Raw genomic sequence first — 19,747 nt, 5'->3', positions numbered from 1 at the left:
AAAAAGGCACTTTTAACAAAATATTTTAATTTCCAACCAAAAAGATAAATTTTCAACTACGATGATGAATCTTCAAACAAAAAAATTAATTTTCATCTAAAAAGTCAAATTTACTACAAAAATCGATATATTTTTAACCAAAACTTAAATATTTAAATTCTCAGTTAAAATTAATTTTCAACAAAATAAAGAATTTCAATTTTCTACTAAAATAGATCAATTTTCAACCTAACATGAATCAGTTAAATTGTCCGTTACAAAAAATTAATTTTCAGCAATAAGCAAATCTTCCAACAAATTTCCATCAAAATTTGCACCCAAAAAGGATATTAATTTTAGATAAAAAAAGTAAAATTTAATTGGAATAGTGGAATTTTAAATCAAAAAGGTGTATTTTCAACCAAAAATGGAATAGTTAAATTTTCAATGAAAAACATGAGATAAAAAAAAATTTATTCGTCCAAAAAAGACGACATTTTAACAAACACGTGCATTTCTTATCAAATAGTTGCATTTCTAACAAAAAAAGATGAAATTTCTAACAAAAGAGATCAATTTTTCCACTAAAGACGAATTTTTTAGTTAAAAACGAAAAAATTTAAAAGCGAATTATTGAATTTGCAAACCAAAAACACAAATTTTCTTCAAAACAGATGAATTTTTAACCGAATAGTCGAATTTACAAATAAGAAGATTATTTTCTACAAAAAAAAAGACGAATTTTCCAACAAATAGTACAATTTTAAGCTAGCAAAAAATCGTCTACCAAAAATGAAATAGTTAAATTTTAAGATAAAAAGTGAACTTTCAAACGAATTTAACTAAAATTAAAAATCTGAAAAAAAAAGAAAATATATTTTTAACCACATATTTGAATTTTCAACTGAAAAAGATCAATTTTCAACCAAAAATGGAATAGTTAATTTTTTCTTTAGAAAAAACATAACGAATTTTCAGGAAAATAGTTTAATTTTCAAACAAAATAGGTATCAACTTCAATTCAAAAACAGTTGAAATTAATCGAAAAAGACGAAATTTCAACAAAACAGACGAATTTTTAAACAAAAAAATAATAACTTTAATGAATAATTTTTTTAAAACTTGGATTTTGAACCAAAAAATATGAATTTTCAATCTACAAAAAAAAAATTATTCTACAAATAATAAATAATGGTTTAAATAAATATTGAAATTAATTTTTTCTACTTTTCGGCCCTGAGTGACATTTTTGGACCTGAATTGAATAAAATTTGCTTTATTTGGAAAACTTACCTTGGGAAAACAATGGGTCAAAAAAGTACAAAGACCCCCTCCCCCGAGACCAACAACGAGAACTTCTCCATCCTTTTTGGTACTCGTCATCGAACTTACACCCACACTCATATAAATATGGTGTTCACAAGCTAAAAAACCAGGATCGATCGTCTTCTTCATTTTTCCTCTCCTCGATTTTGCTAGAAAATTAAACACAATAATTTTTAATTACATAAAAATTAATCATTTTAAATCATTTAAAATTGCAAAAGTTGCAGAAATGAATAGTATTCTTTTCTAAAAAAGAGAATTGTCACGAAAAGCATAATAAAACTGAAAAAAAGTGAAGATTTATTAATGCAAAATTTTAGTATTTATTCACGAGATTCACAATTTATTTCACAAGAGCAAAAGATAACTTTATTCTCAAATACAAAGCGGAAATTGTATTTTTGCAACAGGTGATAAATTTACATTTTTCAATATTTTTAATTGTATTGTTTAAATTTAAATAATTATTTGTTCAAACCAAAACTTACTAAAAAAAATGCTTTTGAAGCATTAAGACAAAATACAAATTTTAAAGAAAATACAGAAATTTTCAAATAAATAGTTCAATTTTCAACGAAACAGATGAATTTTCAATCAAGCAGATTAATTTTCAATCGAGAAAGATTCATTTTTAACAAAATACATTAATTTTCAGCCAAATTTTTAATGTTGAATAGAATTTTGAACCTGACAGTTAAAATTTCAAACAATATAAGTTTAAAAAAAATAGTTTTATTAGTTAAATTAAATGTCTTAAAAAAAAATAATTCAGATAACAAATTCATCAAAACAGTTCAGTTTTCAAACAAAGAATTGAATTTTCAACCAAATTTTTAAAGAATTTTTTTTAACCTAATAGTTAAATTTTCCACCGGATAAGGAAATTTGTAACCCAAAAGATGAATTTTCTACAAAAAAGATAAATTTTTAATAAAATAAATGATTTTTCAACAAAATAGTTTTATTAGTTAAATTGAATGTCTTTCAAAAAGGTAAATTTTGGAGAAAAAAATGGAATTGTTAAATTTTCAGATAGAAAAAAATTTTGAACTACAAAAAAACTAATTTTTACCAAAATAGTTAAATTTCAAACCAAAGAATTGAATTTACAAACAAAAAAGTGAATTAGTCACCAAGAAGATTCATTTTTAATGAAGAAAGATTAATTTTAAACAAAATACACGGATTTTCAACCAAATTTTGAATTATTAAAGGAATTTTGAACCTAATAGTTAAATTTTCCAACAAAATAAGTTTAAAAAAATAGTTTTATTAGTTAAATTAAATGTCTTAAAAAAAATGATTTCGACAAAAAATGAAAGTTAATTTTTCAGTTAAAAATTAATATTCAATAAAAACTAATTTTCAATCGGAGAATTGAAATTTCAAACAAAAAAAGATCATTTTTTAACAAAGTACATGAATTTTTAATCAACTTTTCAATTTTTAAATAAATTTTCAACCCAAAAGATGAATTTTCTACAAAAATAGATATATTTTTAAACAAAACTTAAAAAGTTAAATTTTCAGTCAAAATTAATTTTTAACAAAATGACGAATTTTCAACAGAATAGTTTAATAATAAATTAAATAGATGAATTTTCAAAAAAATTTATGAGTCTTCAAACCAAAAAATTATTTTTCAAACAAGAACAAAAGCCACTTTTAACAAAATACTTCAGTTTTCAACCAAAAAGATAAATTTTCAACTACGATGATGAATCTTCAAACCAAAAAATTCATGTTCATCTAAAAAGTCTAATTTTCTATAAAAATCGATATATTTTTTACCAAAACTGAAATATTTAAATTCTCAGTTAAAATTAATTTTCAACAAAATAAAGAATATTAAACTAAATAGATGAATTTTCAACAAATGTTATGAATTTTCAAACCAAAAAATTAATTTTCAAACAAGAAAAAAGGCACTTTTAACAACATATTTCAATTTTCAACTAAAAAGATAAATGTTCAACTGCGATGAATGATGAATTTTCAAACCAAAAAATTAATTTTCATCCAAAAAGTCAAATTTTCTACAAAAATCGATATATTTTTCACCAAAACTCAAACAGTTTAATTTTCAGTTAAAATTAATTTTGAACAAAATAAAGAATATTAAACTAAATAGATTAATTTTCAACAAAAGTTATGAATCTTCAAACCAAAAAATTATTTTTCAAACAAGAAAAAAGGCGATGATGAATTTTCAAACCAAAAAATAAATTTTGATCCAAAAAGTCAAATTTTCTACAAAAATAGATATATTTTTAACCAAAACTTAAATAGTTAAATTTTCAGTCAAAACTAATTTTGAACAAAATAACGAATTTTTAACAGAATAGTTTAATAATAAATTAAATAGATGATATTTCAAAAAAAAGTTATTAATCTTCAAACCAAAAAATTACTTTTCAAACAAGAAAAAAGGTACTTTTAACAATATATTTCAATTTTCAACTCAAAAGATGAATTTTCTACAAAAAAGATACATTTTCAGCAAAATAGTCTTATTAGTTAAATTAAATTTCTTTCAAACAAGATAAATTTTCAAAAAAAAAAAATAGCATCATTAAATTTTCAACTAAAAAAATTAATTTTCAACAAAAGAAGATTCCTTTGTAACAAAATATATGAATTTCTAACAAAATTTTCAATTTTAACAGGAATTTTCAACCTAATAGTAAAAATTTTCCACCAAAGAAATAAATTTTTGACCTAAAAGATGAATTTTCTACCAAAAAGATCAACTTTCAAAAAAATAGTTTTATTAGTCTTTCAGTTTTCAACAAAAAAATTGAATTTTCAATCAAAAAGGGGAATCAGTCACCAAGAAGATTAATATTTTACCAAAAAAGACAAAGTTTCAACAAAATAGTTGAATTTTCAGCCAAACAGATGAATATCATACAAGCAGATTAATTTTCAAAAAAGAAAGATTAATTTTTAACAAAATACATGAATTTTCGAACAAACTTTTTAATCTGTAAAGGATTTTGCAACCTAATAGTTAAATTTTCTACCAAAGAAAAATATTTTCAACCTAAAAGATGAATTTTCTCGCGAAAAGATAAGTTTTCAACAACAAAAATATGTTGATTAGTTAAATTAAATGTCTTTCAAAAAAGATGAATTTTCGACAAAAAATGAAAGACTTAATTTTTCGGTTAAAAAATTCTTTAAAAAAATTCAACAAAATAGTTCAATTTTCAATCTGGTAGTTAAATTTTCAACAAAAGAATTAAATTTTCAACCAAAAAGAAGAATTAGGCAACAAGAAGATTAATATTTTACCATTAAAAAACAAAGTTTTTAAAAATACAAACATTTTCAATACAATAGATGAATTATCAACAAAATATTTCAATTTTTAACCAAATAGATGAATTTTTAACCAAGAAGATTAAATTTCGACCCAATCAGATAAACTTTCGACAAAAAATGTAATGATTAAATTTTCAGTAAAAAAATTAATATTCAATAAAAAAAACAAATTTTCAATCAGAAAATTGAATTTTCAAACAAAAAAGATAATTTTGTAACAAAATACATGATTTTTCAACAAAATAGATGGTTTCTCAACAAAATAGTTTTATTAGTTAAATTAAATGTCTTTAAAAAATGTCAATTATCAAGAAAAAATGGAATCGTTAAATTTCCAGTTAAAAAATTAATTTTAAACAAGAAAAAAATCGAATTTCCAACAAAATAGTTCAAATTTCAATCTAATAGTTAAATTTGTCACCCAAGAAAAATATTTTCAACCTAAAAGATAAAGTTTTTCCCAAACGGTAATTTAAAAAAAATAGTCTAATTAGTTGAATTAAATGTCTTTCAAAAAAGATAAATTTTCGAGAAAAAAAATGAAATCGTTCAATTTTCAGTTCAAAAAATTAGTTAAAAAAATTTTTTTTTTAAAACAAACGAATTTTCAAAAAAATAGTTAAATTTTTAACCTAATAGTTAAATTTCAAACCAAAAAATTGAATTTCCAACCAAAGAGGTGAATTACTCACCAAGTAGATTCATTTTTAAACAAGAAAGATTAATTATAAACAAAATAAATGAATTTTCAACCAAAATTCTAAAGAATTTTTCGACCTAACAGTTACATTTTCCACCTAATAAAGAAATTTTCAACCTAAAAGATGAATTTTTTACAAAAAAGATAAATTTTTAACAATATAGATGATTTTTTAAGAAAATAGTTTTATTAACAAAATTAAATGTCTTTCAAAAAAGGTCAATTATCGAGAAAAAAATGGAATCGTTAAATTTTCAGCCAAAAAAATGAACAAAGAAGTAAATTATTCACCAAGATGATTCATTTTTAACCAATAAAGAATAATTTTAATCAAAATACATGCATTTTCAACCAAATAAAAAATTTTTAATAAAAAAATCCCCAGAATAAGGAAATTTTCAACCCAAAAAAATGATTTTTCCACAAAAAAGATAAATGTTTAAAAAAATAGATGAATTTTCAGCAAAATAGTTCAATTTCCAACCAAACAGATGCATTTTCAACCAAAAAAATCAGTCAAAAAAGATAAATTTTCGACAAAAAAATAGAATGTTTTAATTTTCAGTTAAAAAAAAATTTTCAATAACAGATAATAATTTTCATTTAAAGAACTGAATTTTCAACCTAATTTAAAATTTTAAAAGTAATTTTCAACCGATTTGTTAAATTTTCTACCGAAGAAATAAATCTTCAGCCCATAAAATGCATTTTTTATCAACAAAGACCAATAAAAAAAAATTATTAGTTAAATTGAATGTCTTCAAAAAAGATAAATTTGGGAGAAAAAATTGGCATCGTTAAATTTTCAGTAAAAAAAATTAATTAAAAAAAAAAAAAAAAACGAATTTCCAACAAAATAGTTATATTTTTAACCTAATAGTTAAATTTTTAACCAAAGAATCGAATTTCCAAACCAACATGTGAATTAGTCACCAAGAAGATTCAGTTTTAATCAAGAAAGATTAATTTTTAACAAAATACATGAATTTGTAACTAAATTTGTTAAGAAATTTTCAACCGAATAGTTAAATTGTCCACCTAATTAAGAAGTTTTTAACCCAAAAGATGAATTTCCAACAAATTGGTTTAATTAGTTAAATTAAATGTCTTTCGAAAAAGATAAATTTCCGAGAAAAAAATGGCATCGTTAAATTTGCAGTTAAAAAAATTAATTTTGAACGAAAAAAAACGAATTTTCAACAAAATAGTTAAATTTTAAACCAAAGAATTGAATTTCCAAACAAAAAGGTGAATTAGTGACCAAAAAGATTCATTTTAAACCAAGAAAGATTTATTTTAAATAATGTATTTTGCTTAAAAAAAAATAAATTTTGAACAAAATGCATGATTTTTCATCGAAATAGTTTTATTAGTTAAATTAAATGTCTTTCAAAAAAAAAAAAAAATATATAATTTTGAAAAAAAATGGAATCCTTAAATTTTCAGTTAAAAAAATTAATTTTGAACAGAAAAAAGAATTTTCAAAATAATACTTAAATAGAATGTTTTAATCTTCAGTTAAAAAATTACATTTTCGATAAAAGATTCTAATTTTCATTTAAAGAACTGAATTTTCAAGCAAAAATATTAATTTTCAGCAAAAGTTTAAATTTTTAAACGAATTTTTAACCGAATTGTTACATTTTCCGCCAAAAAAATGAATGTTCAGCCCAAAAGATGAATTTTCTATCAACAAAGACCAAGTTAAAAAAAAAATAGTTTTATTAGTTAAATTGAATGTCTATCAAAAAAGATAAATTTTCGACAAAAAAAAAAAGATTGATGGTTCTAGTCAAAAATAAAAATTGACTAACCAAGTTTTAGCCTCGCTTCGCTCTGGATAGTAAACTGATTATTTAAAAAGATGAGCCTTCTGTAAATGTGTCCTGCGTCCTCAATTTCTTCGACGACATAAGCACCACTCATCTCGCTCGTTCCTTCGCAGCAAATACTTCGTTTTCCAACATCAGTACCAAGAGATAAAAAGGGAATTTCGGCGACGGAGAGACCCGAGGGAGCTAAATTACTGATACTTTCTCCTATTTCTTCTTTCACTGCTTCCAAATTTTCAAAAATGTGGTCTCTCCGAAGAGTTACGACTGCGAGTCTGTCTCGCTGAGTTGTTTTCAGAAGCTGTTGTCTTCCTTCTTTGGTACTGAAGAGCCAATCTAGTTCCCTGGCAGATGTCAGACAAATAAGGTATGAAATTCAAGCAAAAAAAAATGAATTTTCAATCGAAAAGATTAATTTTCAGCTAAAAAGTTGAATTTTCTCAGAAAACATTTCAGTTCAAACCCCGAAAATACGAATTTCCAAGAAAAAGGCAATTTTTATCACGATAGATAAATTTTAAACGAAAAAAAAAAATTTTTTTCAATGAAACAGTTGCATTTACAACAGTTTAATTTTCTACGAAAAAATACAATTTTTCATCAAAATACTTGAATTTTAACGAAATGGTTGAATTTCCAGAGACACACACCCACACAAACAGGGTGGACACGCTGGGGCTTACATACATGGCGAGTTGAATGCTACCCGAATTGCATAACAGCAGGGCAGAAGCCATTATACAGGGGTATTTTCATATTTCGCGCCTTTAAAGTTTCATTCGGATTGGCCATTCCGTCAAGTCCGTGCAGCTTCGGATCAAGTTTATGATAGTTTCCATGGATGCGTTCGAAACTCCAAACGGATACAAGTGTCAAAACAATATAGGTTATGTTATATAGTAATTACAAATAATAAAAGTGTTTAATTAATAATGAAGTGAGACATGTGAACTGAGAAGTAAACGTAATTTTTTTTCTTTGCTAATATCATTACAGAATAGCTGCTCAGTGACAAATACTATAAAATAGTAATAATATTCTGCGCTTCCAGTGGGCGAAGAGTGAATGGTGTTTAACGCTTATTTATACTGCATAAAAAAAGGTATGTTATGAATCGACAGGATATGTTTTAAATAAAATGAATGAAATATTACATACGTAAACTTTAAATTGACATTGCCTATATTTACTGACAGCGACTAGGGCAAACAGGTGAATCTGAACATAACCGCTTGAAGTTTCGAACGCAACCATGGAAATTCTCATAAACTTGATCCGAAGATGCACGGACTTGGCCGAATGGCCGATCCGAATGCAACTTTAAAGGCGCGAAATATGAAAACACCCCTGTATAATGGCTTCTCTCCTGCTATTGTGCAATTCGGGTAGCATTTAACTGGCCATGTCTGTAAGCCTCAGCGTGAATTTTCAACCAAAAAGTTGTAATTTTAAACAATAAGATTAGTTTTTAAACAAGAAGTTAAATTTTCTGAGAAAAAATAAATAAACGGGTAAATTGTCTACCAAAAATGAAATAATTAAGTTTTAAGTTAAGAAAATCAACGTTCAACCAAAAAAGATGAATTTTTAACTAAAAAAATCACTTTTCAACCAAAAAAGAAACAAATTTTCCATAAAATAGCTCATTTTTTAAACAAAGAAATAAATTTTTAATTAGTTAAAATGATGAATCTTCCCTAATGAAATTAATGTTCAACAAAAAAGATTATTTTTCAACAAAGTACATTTATTTATAACCTGAAAGATAAATTTTCAACTAAAAAAATGCACATTTTACTGAAATACTAGAATTTTTAACCAACAAGATGTATTTTTCAACAAAGTAAATTTATTTCTGACCTAAAAGATAAATTTTCAACTAAAATAATGCATATTTGACTAGAATACTTAAATTTTTTACGCAAAAGATGTAATTTTAAACAATAAGATTAATTTTTAAACAAAATGTTTAATTCTCTGCGAAAAAATAAAATTCTTCAACAAAATATATGAATTTACAATCAAACGATACCAATTTGCAACCAAATAGTCGAATTTTGAATTAGAAAAAAATTAATTTTTAACAGAAAATGGAATAGTCACAATTTTAGTAAAAAAAACTAAGTTTCATCTTAACTTATGAATTTTCAACTAAAATGATGAAACCTCAACTCAAATCCTCAATTTTAAACAAAAAAATGAGTTTTTAACTAAAACAATGAATCTTCAACTGAAATAGTTGAACCAAAAATGAAATAATTCAGTTTTAGGTTAACAAAATAAATGCCAATAAAAAAACGAAGATTTAACTAAAAAAATCATTTTTCAACCAAAAAAGAAACAAATTTTCAATAGAATTACTCATTTTCTAAAACAAAGAAATAAAATTCTAATTAGTTAAAATGATGAATCTTTCCTGATGAAATTGATGTTCAACAAAAGAGATTATTTTTCAACAAAGTACATTTATTTATAATCTGACAGATAAGTTTTTAACCAAAATAAAGCACATTTTACTAAAATACTAGAATTTTTTAATCAAAAAGATGTATTTTTAAACAATAAGATTAATTTTTAAATAAAAAGTTTAATTTTCTACGAAAAAATACAATTTTTCAACAAAATACATGAATTTTAACGAAAAAGTTGATTTTTCAACCAAAGGAGACAAATTTGCAACCAAATAGTTGAATTTTGAATTAGAAAAAAATTAATTTTCAACATAAAATTGAATAGTTAGATTTTTCGTAAAAAAAATTAAGTTTCATCTTAACTGATGAATTTTCGACTAACATGATAAATCCTCAACTGAAATAGTTGAATTTTAAATTAAAAAAATGAGTTTTTAATTAAAACAATGAATCTTCAACTCAAATAGTTGTACTTTAGAAAAAAAATTACTAAAAAAGGGAAATTGTCAACGAAAAATGAAATAATTAAATTTTTAGTTAAGAAAATCAATGCTCAACCAAAAAAGACAGATTTTTAACTAAAAACTAATTTTTTAGCCAAAAAAGAAATAAATTTTCAATAAATAAGCTCATTTTTTAAACAAAGAAATAAATTTTTAATTAGCTAAAATGATGAATCTTCCCTAATGAAATTAATTTTCAACGAAAGAGATTATTTTTCAAAAAAGTACATTTATTTATAATCTGAAAGATAAATTTTCAACTAAAATCATGCATATTTGATTGAAATACTAGAATTTTTAACCAAAAAGAAGAATTTTTAAACAATGAGATTAACTTTAAAAAAACATTTTCTACCAAAAAATTAGTTTTTTTTTTTTTAAATACGTAAGTTTTTAACGAAATAAATGAACTCTCAATTGAAAAAGACAAATTTACATTCAAATTGTTAAATTTTGAACTAGAAAAGGTCCAATTGCAACTTAAAAGTGGAAAGGTTAAATTTTCAGTTGAAAAAATTAACTTTCAAACCAAATGATAAATTTTTACCATAAATGATGAATCTTCAACTGTAATAGTTGGAAAAAAACATATGTTTTACACGAAAAAGATAAATTGTCAACAAAAACTGAAATAACTAAGTTTTATTTTTAAAAATGTCAACTAAAAAATATGATTTTTCAACCAAAAATTAAATAATTCAGTTTTTAGTCAAAAAATGAATGTTTAACCAAGGACATTAATTTTCAACTAAAACTACGGAATAATCAAATAGATTAATAGTTACATTTTCAGTTTTAAAAAATCTTAACCAAAAAGAAAACAAATTTTCAACAAAATAGTTTAATTTTTGAAAAAAATCCTTTTTCATCTAAATAAAAAACAATTTTTCAATCAAATAGCTCACGTTTCAACCAAATAAATGAATTTTTAATTAAAATGATGAATCTTCAACCAAAAAATAAATTCTTAAGAAAAGATTTTAACTTTCAACCAAACAGTTCTATTTTCAATCTAGAAGACGAATTTCAAGCTAAAATGATAATCATTTAACTGGAATCTTGGAATTTTTAAGCGGAAAGAATTTTTTTTAAAATCAGATTAACTTTTAAAGAAAAAGAATATTTTTACAAAAAAAAGAAAACGATTTTTTAACAAAATACGTGAATCTTCAACAAAAATAGTTGAATTTTCAATTGAAAAAGATTAATTTTCAGTCAAATTGGTGAACATTTAAATAGAAAAAATCAATTTTTAACCAAAAATGTAATAGTTAACATTTTCAATTCACGAAATTCATTTTCAACCCAACTTATGTGTTTATAGCTAAAATTATGTATCTGCAACTGGAATACGTGAATTTTATACCTACCAAAAAAAATGAATTTTTAATCATAAATATTACTTTTCTACAAAAAAATACGAATTTTCCATAATGTGTAACCATTTTTTAAACAAATAGTTTAATTTTTAAATAAATAATATAAATTTTCAACCAAAATTGTTAAATTTGTTGAATATTAGATTAAAAATCTAAAGCTTAAAAAAAATCGATTTTTAGCAAAATAGTTAAATTTTCTACTAGAATATATAATGAATGAATCTTCAAATAAAATAAATTTATTTTTAACAAACGAGTTTACCTTCTAGCTGCAAGCAGTCGAATTTTTAACTAACAAAAAATAAATTCGCGACGAATAATGTTATAAAATTTCCGATTCTATTTCCGAAAAACTCTAAAAACTGCTTGAAGTACTTTCCTTATCCAAAATTTAGTAGGGAACTTTCAAATTGTGACGAATGCTGACTTAAAAGAGGTATTTTAAAAAATCTTTTTTGCTAAATCCGAATAATATATATTTTTAAAATTCCCGTTCCATGTAAAAAAATTCCCTGTTCAAAGTGAAATTATATTTCCTTACGAAAACTTGATTTCGTAAAATAAAAGCGATAACTATTTTCTAAAATTCCCTGTTCTAATAGAAATAAGCGAATAAAACGTGATAAATCCATTTACTAAAAAAAAAAATTGCAAAAATTGTTTCTTATAATGGGGAAAAGTAAACAAATTTTCTCTCATAAAGTTTCTCTCAGTACAGTTTCATTTACGCGTATAAAATTAAAGGTACTAAAATTTTTTAATATAAAATAATATAAATCCACGTTATCATTTTCCATGCTCTAAATTAAAAAATAAATCAAGAACTTTAAAATTTTCAAAATTATATAATTTTAAGGAATTTTAAGCTAGAAACATCAAATATTGAAAAAAATTAACTGAAGACTTCTTAAATTAGAAATTAAATTATTTTTTTTAAATGGTTTAAACATACTTGAAAAGCTTCAAAATTTTATTTCAAAATCTTCAGAAATCTTCCATTTAAAATTATTTTTGAAAAATTTTCAGAACTTCTAAATATCTGTCAAAATAATTTGAATGTTTTCTACAATTTTCAGAAAATTCTGCAAATTTTAGAAATTTTGTTTACAATTTGGACGTATAAATAACAATTGAACATTTATTATTTGTAGACAAAATTGAGTAATTTTAAGAGATATGTAGTTTTTCGCAGATTTTAAACAAAAAATTAGATTCTTTTTAAGAATTTTGAAAGGCTTCAATAGAATAAAAAGATTTTCTTAAGATTCATAGGAAAATAAAAAATAACTTTTCAATTTAAAAAATTATTTTAAGAGAATATTTATAAAGTTTTTCAAAAATTTAAACTAAATTTTCAAAAAAGATTCTAAAAGATTTTAAGAAAACTTTCTAAAATTTACATGATAATTTTTAATCTTTTTAAAACTTCTAAATATCTCTTAAAATTACTCAAAGTTTTTCTACAAATGTTCATTTGCAAATTACAGATTAAAAATTAAAACTTTCACTTAAAAATTAAGCATTTTTCGAAATACAAGAATTAAAATGGTGACGTTCAAAGTTTTAAGGGTCTTCGAAATTTTAACGATTCCAGGCTTTCTATGTCAAAAAATTAAGTTAAAGTTTCTTTACTTTCAAATATTTCGTTTCAATTTACTTTACTTAAATAAAAATTCAAATATTGCTAAATATTCAATAATTAATCTTTTTTTTTTAATAAGAAATTTCAAATTGAATGGGTTAAAAAAGGAATATTTTAGACTGAAACAATATTTTAAATTTAATAAAATCCTTTGATTAAGATTATACCATTATGAAGTTATTTTTAAGTTGAAAATAGTTTATAAACTTTCAGTCACACCTTCACATTTGCTTCATGACTAAGACTTTCAAATTGAAACCGTTTAAGTTTTAACGTTAAAACCTCAAAATTCTTCAATTTTTAACTGTTTTACAATCGTTTTGTCAAATCGTTTTAACTTTTTATTACTTAAAGTACAGATAAATTAAAAAAATTGTTTATTAAATAAAAAAGTTTTTTATCCAAAATTTTCAGCATCAAAGGCCTTTATTTTTTATTTGTTCAAGTCTTCGAGAAAGCATTTAAAAATTCTTTAAATTAAAAATGTAAGCTTAAAAATAACAATTTTCAATAGAACGTTTTTAATATACAAAAATTTTGAATTACGCATTGTAAGCTAAATAAAAGCATAATTAAAAAACATAAAAATTCAACTAATTATTTAAAAACTGTTGAAATCGCAACGTGGACAGATTTTTCTTCTACAAATTTGTAAAATTCCTGATAGAAAAAAATTCACTGTCATTTCCCGGTCTCAAAAAATTCCCGATCATTTCTCGTTTTCCCGGTCCAGCGGCCATCCTGATTACATTATTTAAATCTTATGATAAACATGCTTTTTAATTGATAAAAAGCCAGTAATTTCTCTGATTTTTACGGCAAAATTGTTAAATTATCAAGGGTAAGTCAAGTGCACAAAATAATAGTTCCAAATAAACAAATAAGTTTATTAATATGAAGTACTATTAAGTACTACTAACTAATGTCAACGAAAAAAAATACAATAGTAAATTATACAATAAATTATAAATAAATTATAAATAAATTATAACAATAATTATTAAAAATAATAAACTATAATCCAATTAGAATAAAGTTAGGTAATCTGAAAAATCTAAGATCCAAAAACGTGAAATAGTTAATAAATTAATTTAAATTATTGAAATAAATAAAATTTAAATTAAATAAATTAAAATTATATAAAAATAATAATTCCCGGTTTTTCAAAAATTCAATTCCCGGTCAAATAATTTCCAGAGGCTTTAAATTCAAGTGCAAAGAGGCTTAAAATTACCTTCCTTGTGGAACAATAAAAGCTGCGTACGTTCTGCAGCCTTTACTTCTGGGTTGATCCACGACATGAAGAGTATACCTAGGAGTTTTTTCTCCTGCTCGATACAAATCCAGAGAAACTTCCCCAACGTCTGCGACGCTTCCTTTGTAAAGAGTATTACAAATAAGAGCAGATTCTTGAGCGGAAGTCACTGCTCTTACGATTTCATCAGCAGATTCAACCCTTTGAGGAGGTCCGTTCAAAGCTACTTCTAAAACCTAGCGAAAGTTCAAATAGTCTACGAAAATAAGTGTAATGAATTTCAGAATTGAAATTCTAAATAGGATCGTTTTATCGACTTTTTCCAAATCTTCTTATTTTAGTTTTTAAAATTAAGATTAAATAAATGGTAACTAAAGCCAGTTCCGGTTTAATAATTCCATTACTTTTTCAGGTCTTCCAATTTATTGCACAATTATTAATCAATTAAAAGTTGAATGGAAATTTTTTAAAGAAAAAAGTAATATGCTCTATGAAAACAATTTTTTAACTGCTCGATTCTGTATTAAATTCAATTTAAATCGCTTTACATTCCTTAAATTTCCAGTAAAATTATTGCAATTTCAACAAAATAGATTAATTTTTTAATTTTAAACAATTAACCAAGATTAATTCTTTACCGAAAAACGAAAATTTTCAACAAAGTGCAAGAATTTTCATTGAAATAGTGGAATTTTCAACAGAAAAAGACTATTTTTCAACCGTAAATTTAGTAGTTAAATTTATAAATTTATTTTCAATTAAAAACAGTATAAATTTTTATGAAAATAATGAAATTCGCACCACCCAAAATATCTTAATATTAATCAAACAGTTGTATTTTTAACGAGAAAAAGATCAAATTTCTAAAACTAAAAATGGTTAATTTTCTAATAAAATTAGAATAATGAAATCTTCAGTAACAAAAGTTAATTTTCAACAATAAAATAAAACGAATTTGCAACGAAATAATTTAATTTTCAGTCAAATAAATTAATAGTTAAAACAAAAGAATTTTTAACAAGGTAATTCAATTTTTAAACAATCAGGTGAATATTCAAAAAACAAAATATTTTTATTAAAAGTCGCCAACAATTAAATTCAACCAAAAAATCGCTTTTTCAATAATATAGTTACATTTTTAGACAAAGATAGTTATATTTTCGACTGAAAAAGAGAAGTTTTAATCTGAAATGGAAAAATTAAGTTTTCAATCAAAAAAATTAATTTTTCACCATAAATTTAATTGTTGATATTTCTGACAAATATTTTTTTTTATTTTCGATCAAAAATAGTAGAATTTAAACAACAAAGACGAATTTTTTACAAAATAGCTGATTCTTCAACAAACAGATTAAATTTCAACCAAAAAGTTGAATTTTTAACCGAAAGACGAATTTATAACAAAATAAATGAATTTTCAATAAAGAAACACTTTTGATTCAAGAAAAAAAAAAACTAAATTTCAACCAAATTCTTAATTTATCATAAAATTAATTAAATTTGCAACCGAACAGTTGCATTTTTATTTTTAAAAAATTTCTACCAAAAGAGATGCATTTTCCAACCCCAACAATATTTTTTATTTTGAAGAAAGTAGTTTAACTTTACACCAATTAGTTTAATTTTCAATGAAAAAAATACATTTTTACTACAAAAATAAAAAAAAGTTGAGGTTTATACTTAAAACAAAGGTTTTTCATAAGATCATGTATTTATTGGAAATTTGGCTCTTGGCTGAGAATTAATATTTTAAGTTGAAGATTGTCTTTTTTTAAATTATTCCTCTTATTTGACATTTTATTTATTCAGGTTGAAAATGTAACTACTTTTTTAGAAATATTTGTTTGTTGCTAAAAATTAATTTTTCAGTTGAAAACTTGACATTTTGGTCGAAAATTAATCTTTTTGTTTTAAAATTCATCTTTTTGATTCAAAATTATTTTTTTCAACTGAAAATTTCATTTTTTACTAATTTTTTTTCTAGTTGCAAATTCATTTTTTTCGATTAAAATTGAACTATTTTATTGGAACTTTTTCTTTTTTCTTTGAACATTAATTTTCGAACTTAAAAATAAAGTGTTTTATTTTAAATTCGTTATTTAACTGTTTTGTTAAAAAATAACTTTTTTGGTTGAAGATTCATTAATTAATTTGAAAATTCATCTCTATGACTGAAAATGCAACTGTTTAATTGAAAAATTCGGTTTTTTGGTTGAAAATTAATTTTTTTTAACAGTTAATTGAAGTATTCCTTTTTTTGGTTACAGATGTTTTTTTTTAGTTGAAAATTCACTTATTTTGTTGCAAATTGTATATTTTGTTTTCAATTTAATTTTCCTTGTCTGAAAATTTCACTATTCCATTTTTTGATGAAAATTTATTTTTTCTTTTTGTTGAAAACTTAACAATTATGTTGAAAATTTTTCTTTGTAAACTCATCATTTTGGTTGAAAATTGAACTATGTCATTTTGGCTACGAAATTTATATAAATTGTATTTGATTAATTTTTATTTCATATTTTTTTGGTTTCTAAACGTTTTCAACTAAATAGTCGAATTTTTAAACCAAAGAAAATCAATTTTTAACAAAAAAATCAATTACATTATTCTAATTGAAGAAAATTAATTTTCAAAGAAAATAGTAATTTTTCATATTTTAACAAAAACAAAAAACAAAAAAAAAACAGATTAATTTTTAACTAAACCGTTGCATTTTTGACCAAAAAGAATTGATTTTCTATCAAAAAAGACAAATTTAAAAAAAAAATAGTTAAAAGAATTTTCAACAATAAAAAAAAACTAGTTTTCATCTAAAAAAAAAATCAGAAAGATTAACTTTCAAGAAATAAGTTCAAATTTTAACAAAAAAGTGAAATTTTCTTCTGGAAAAAATGAATTTTCAACGAGAAATTTAGCAGTTGTTTGAAAAAAAATTTAGGTCATAATAAAAAGCTGTAGGATTTAACCAACAAAAGTGAATTTTTAACAAAATACTTGTATCTTCAACTAAAACAGATTAATTTTCAAATAAAGAGTTGCATTTTTAACTAATATGTTGAAGTTTGTAAAGAAAAACAGATTTTCAACAAAATACATAAATTTTCAATTAAATAGTTCAATTTTTTACAAAACAGTTGAATTTTTGACCAAAGAATATTAATTTTCAATACGAAAGTTTATTTCTTTAATTATAATTTATAAAAATAAATAGTTTTTAATAAAAAAAACGAATTTTTACCAAAAACTATGAATTTTCAACAAATTTCAACAAATCTCAATTTGAACTTTTCACCAATTTGTTGAATTTTCAAGTCATACAGATGAATTCTCTAGAAAATAATTGAATTTTAAACTTAAAAATAATTTTCAACAAATGACATAAATTTTCATCTAAAATAATTAAGCACAGAATGTGATGTTAGTCTAAATTGTATTTGATTAATTTTTATTTTATATATTTTTTTCGTTTATAATAATTTTTAACTAAATATTCAAATTCTTAAATCAAAGGAAATTAATGTTTAAGTTAAAAAATTAATTTTCCAAGAAAATAGTCATTTTTGATATTTTAACAATAAAATTTATCGATTTATAATAAAAATGCGGTTCGATATAGTGAACAATAAAAATGTATACAAAATACTTCAATCCTCCACTAAAAATATTGATTTTCAACTTAACTGTTGCACTTTGACCAAAAAGAATTGATTTTCTACCAAAAACGACAAATTTTTTTACAAAGTAGTTACATTTTTGAGCCGAAAAGGCGAATTTTCTACAAAGCAGTTGAGCTTTCGTCCCGTGAATATGAATTTTTAACAAGAAAAAAGACTAGTTTTCATCTCAAATTATTAATCTTCAACCAGAAAGATTAACTTTTAAGAAATAAGTTCAAATTTAAAAAAAAAAGTGAAATTTTCTTCTGGAAAAGATATATTTTCAACGAAAAATTTAGTAGTTGTTTAAAAAAAAAATTTAGTTCATGATAAAAAGCTGTAGGATTTAACAAACAAAAATGAATTTTTAACAAAATACTTGTATCTTCAACTAAAACAGATTAATTTTCAACCAAAGAGTTGCATTTTTAACCAATATGTTGCGTTTTATAAAAAAAACGGATTTTTAACAAAATACATAATTTTTCAATTAAATAGTTCAATTTTCTACAAAACAACTGAATTTTCAACCAAAGAATATTAATTTTCAACCAGAAAGGTCATTTTCAACCAATTAGTTGAATTTTCAACAAAAGAGTTAAATTGTAAATTTACAACAATTAATTTTAAACCAAACAAAAACGAATTTTCAACTAAAATTATGAATCTTTATGATAAAAAATTAACATTTAAGAAAAAAGTTCAACTTTCAACCAAGAGCTAGAATTTTCATGATAAAGCGATGCATTTTTGAAAGCGAAATGTAATGGTTGGTATGTCAAAAAAAAAAAAAAGAAAAAGATTTCACTTAAAAATAAAAAAAAAACATTTAAATTTAACCAGCAAAAACAAATTTAAAAAAAAACTGGAATTATTAACTGAAACAGATTAATTTTAAACCAAAAATTTGCATATTAAAAAAAAATACAAATTTTCAACCTAAAATATAATAGATGAATATGGGTTTAAAAAATTAATATGTATTAAAAAGACAACGAATTTTCAAACCTTGATCTAAAAATGGAATAATTAAATTTTCAATACAAAAAATTTATTTTCAACTATAAATGTAATAGTTGATATTTATGACAAATATATTTTTTTTATTTTCTATTAAAAATAGTAAAATTTAAGCAAAAAAGACGAATTTTTTACAAAATAGTTGTATCCTTAACAAAAACAGATTAAATTTTTAAAAAAGTTACATTTTTAACCGAAAGAAGAATTTATAACAAAATAAATGAATTTTCAATAAAAAAAGACATTTTATCCCAGAAGAAAACCAAACTTCAAACAAATTGTTAATTTCTCATAAAAATAATTATAGTTTCAACCGAACATTTTCAATAAAAAATGGAATAATTCCATTTTTAACAAAAACGATTATTCGAAAAAAGACATTTTTAACAACGTAGTTAGATTTTCAACTGAAGAGATCATTTTTTAACTAAAATTAGGAATTTTTTTACAAAAAAAAAAGAGTTTTTGAAAAGGAGTTCAACTTTTACCCAGTATTAAAATATTCCACCAAAAAAAAAAAAAATGAATTCTCAACAAAAAATGTAATAATTGATATTTCAAATAAAAAAATATTTTAATTTTAGATCGGTAACAGTTAAATTTTCATTTAAAAAAGATAAATTTTGAACCAAAAAATTAATTTTTAACCAAAAATATAATAATTGATATTTATAACAAAAATGTTTTTAAATTTTATATAAAAAACAGTTAAATTCAAAC

At 22.3% G+C, this 19,747-nt stretch overlaps 1 protein-coding gene across 2 annotated transcripts in view; it reads right to left on the bottom strand.

Annotated features, from left to right (window-relative positions):
• LOC117175127 (eEF1A lysine and N-terminal methyltransferase homolog) overlaps positions 1-19,747 on the bottom strand; it is a 55,990-nt gene that overhangs the window by 7,707 nt on the left and 28,536 nt on the right. For both annotated transcript variants that reach the window (XM_033364701.1, XM_033364702.1), the window contains exons 5-7: positions 14,331-14,587; positions 7,144-7,505; positions 1,273-1,454 (exon numbers count right to left, since the gene is read on the bottom strand). In XM_033364701.1, coding sequence (XP_033220592.1) covers positions 1,273-1,454; positions 7,144-7,505; positions 14,331-14,587 — 801 coding nt within the window. The remainder of the gene's footprint in view (positions 1-1,272; positions 1,455-7,143; positions 7,506-14,330; positions 14,588-19,747) is intronic.

This window comes from Belonocnema kinseyi, chromosome 6 (assembly GCF_010883055.1).
Source record: "Belonocnema kinseyi isolate 2016_QV_RU_SX_M_011 chromosome 6, B_treatae_v1, whole genome shotgun sequence".
In the NCBI taxonomy this organism is placed as follows: domain Eukaryota; kingdom Metazoa; phylum Arthropoda; class Insecta; order Hymenoptera; family Cynipidae; genus Belonocnema; species Belonocnema kinseyi.
The sequence above is the reverse complement of the archived record's forward strand: the minus strand, read 5'-3'. Positions and strand labels throughout refer to the sequence as shown.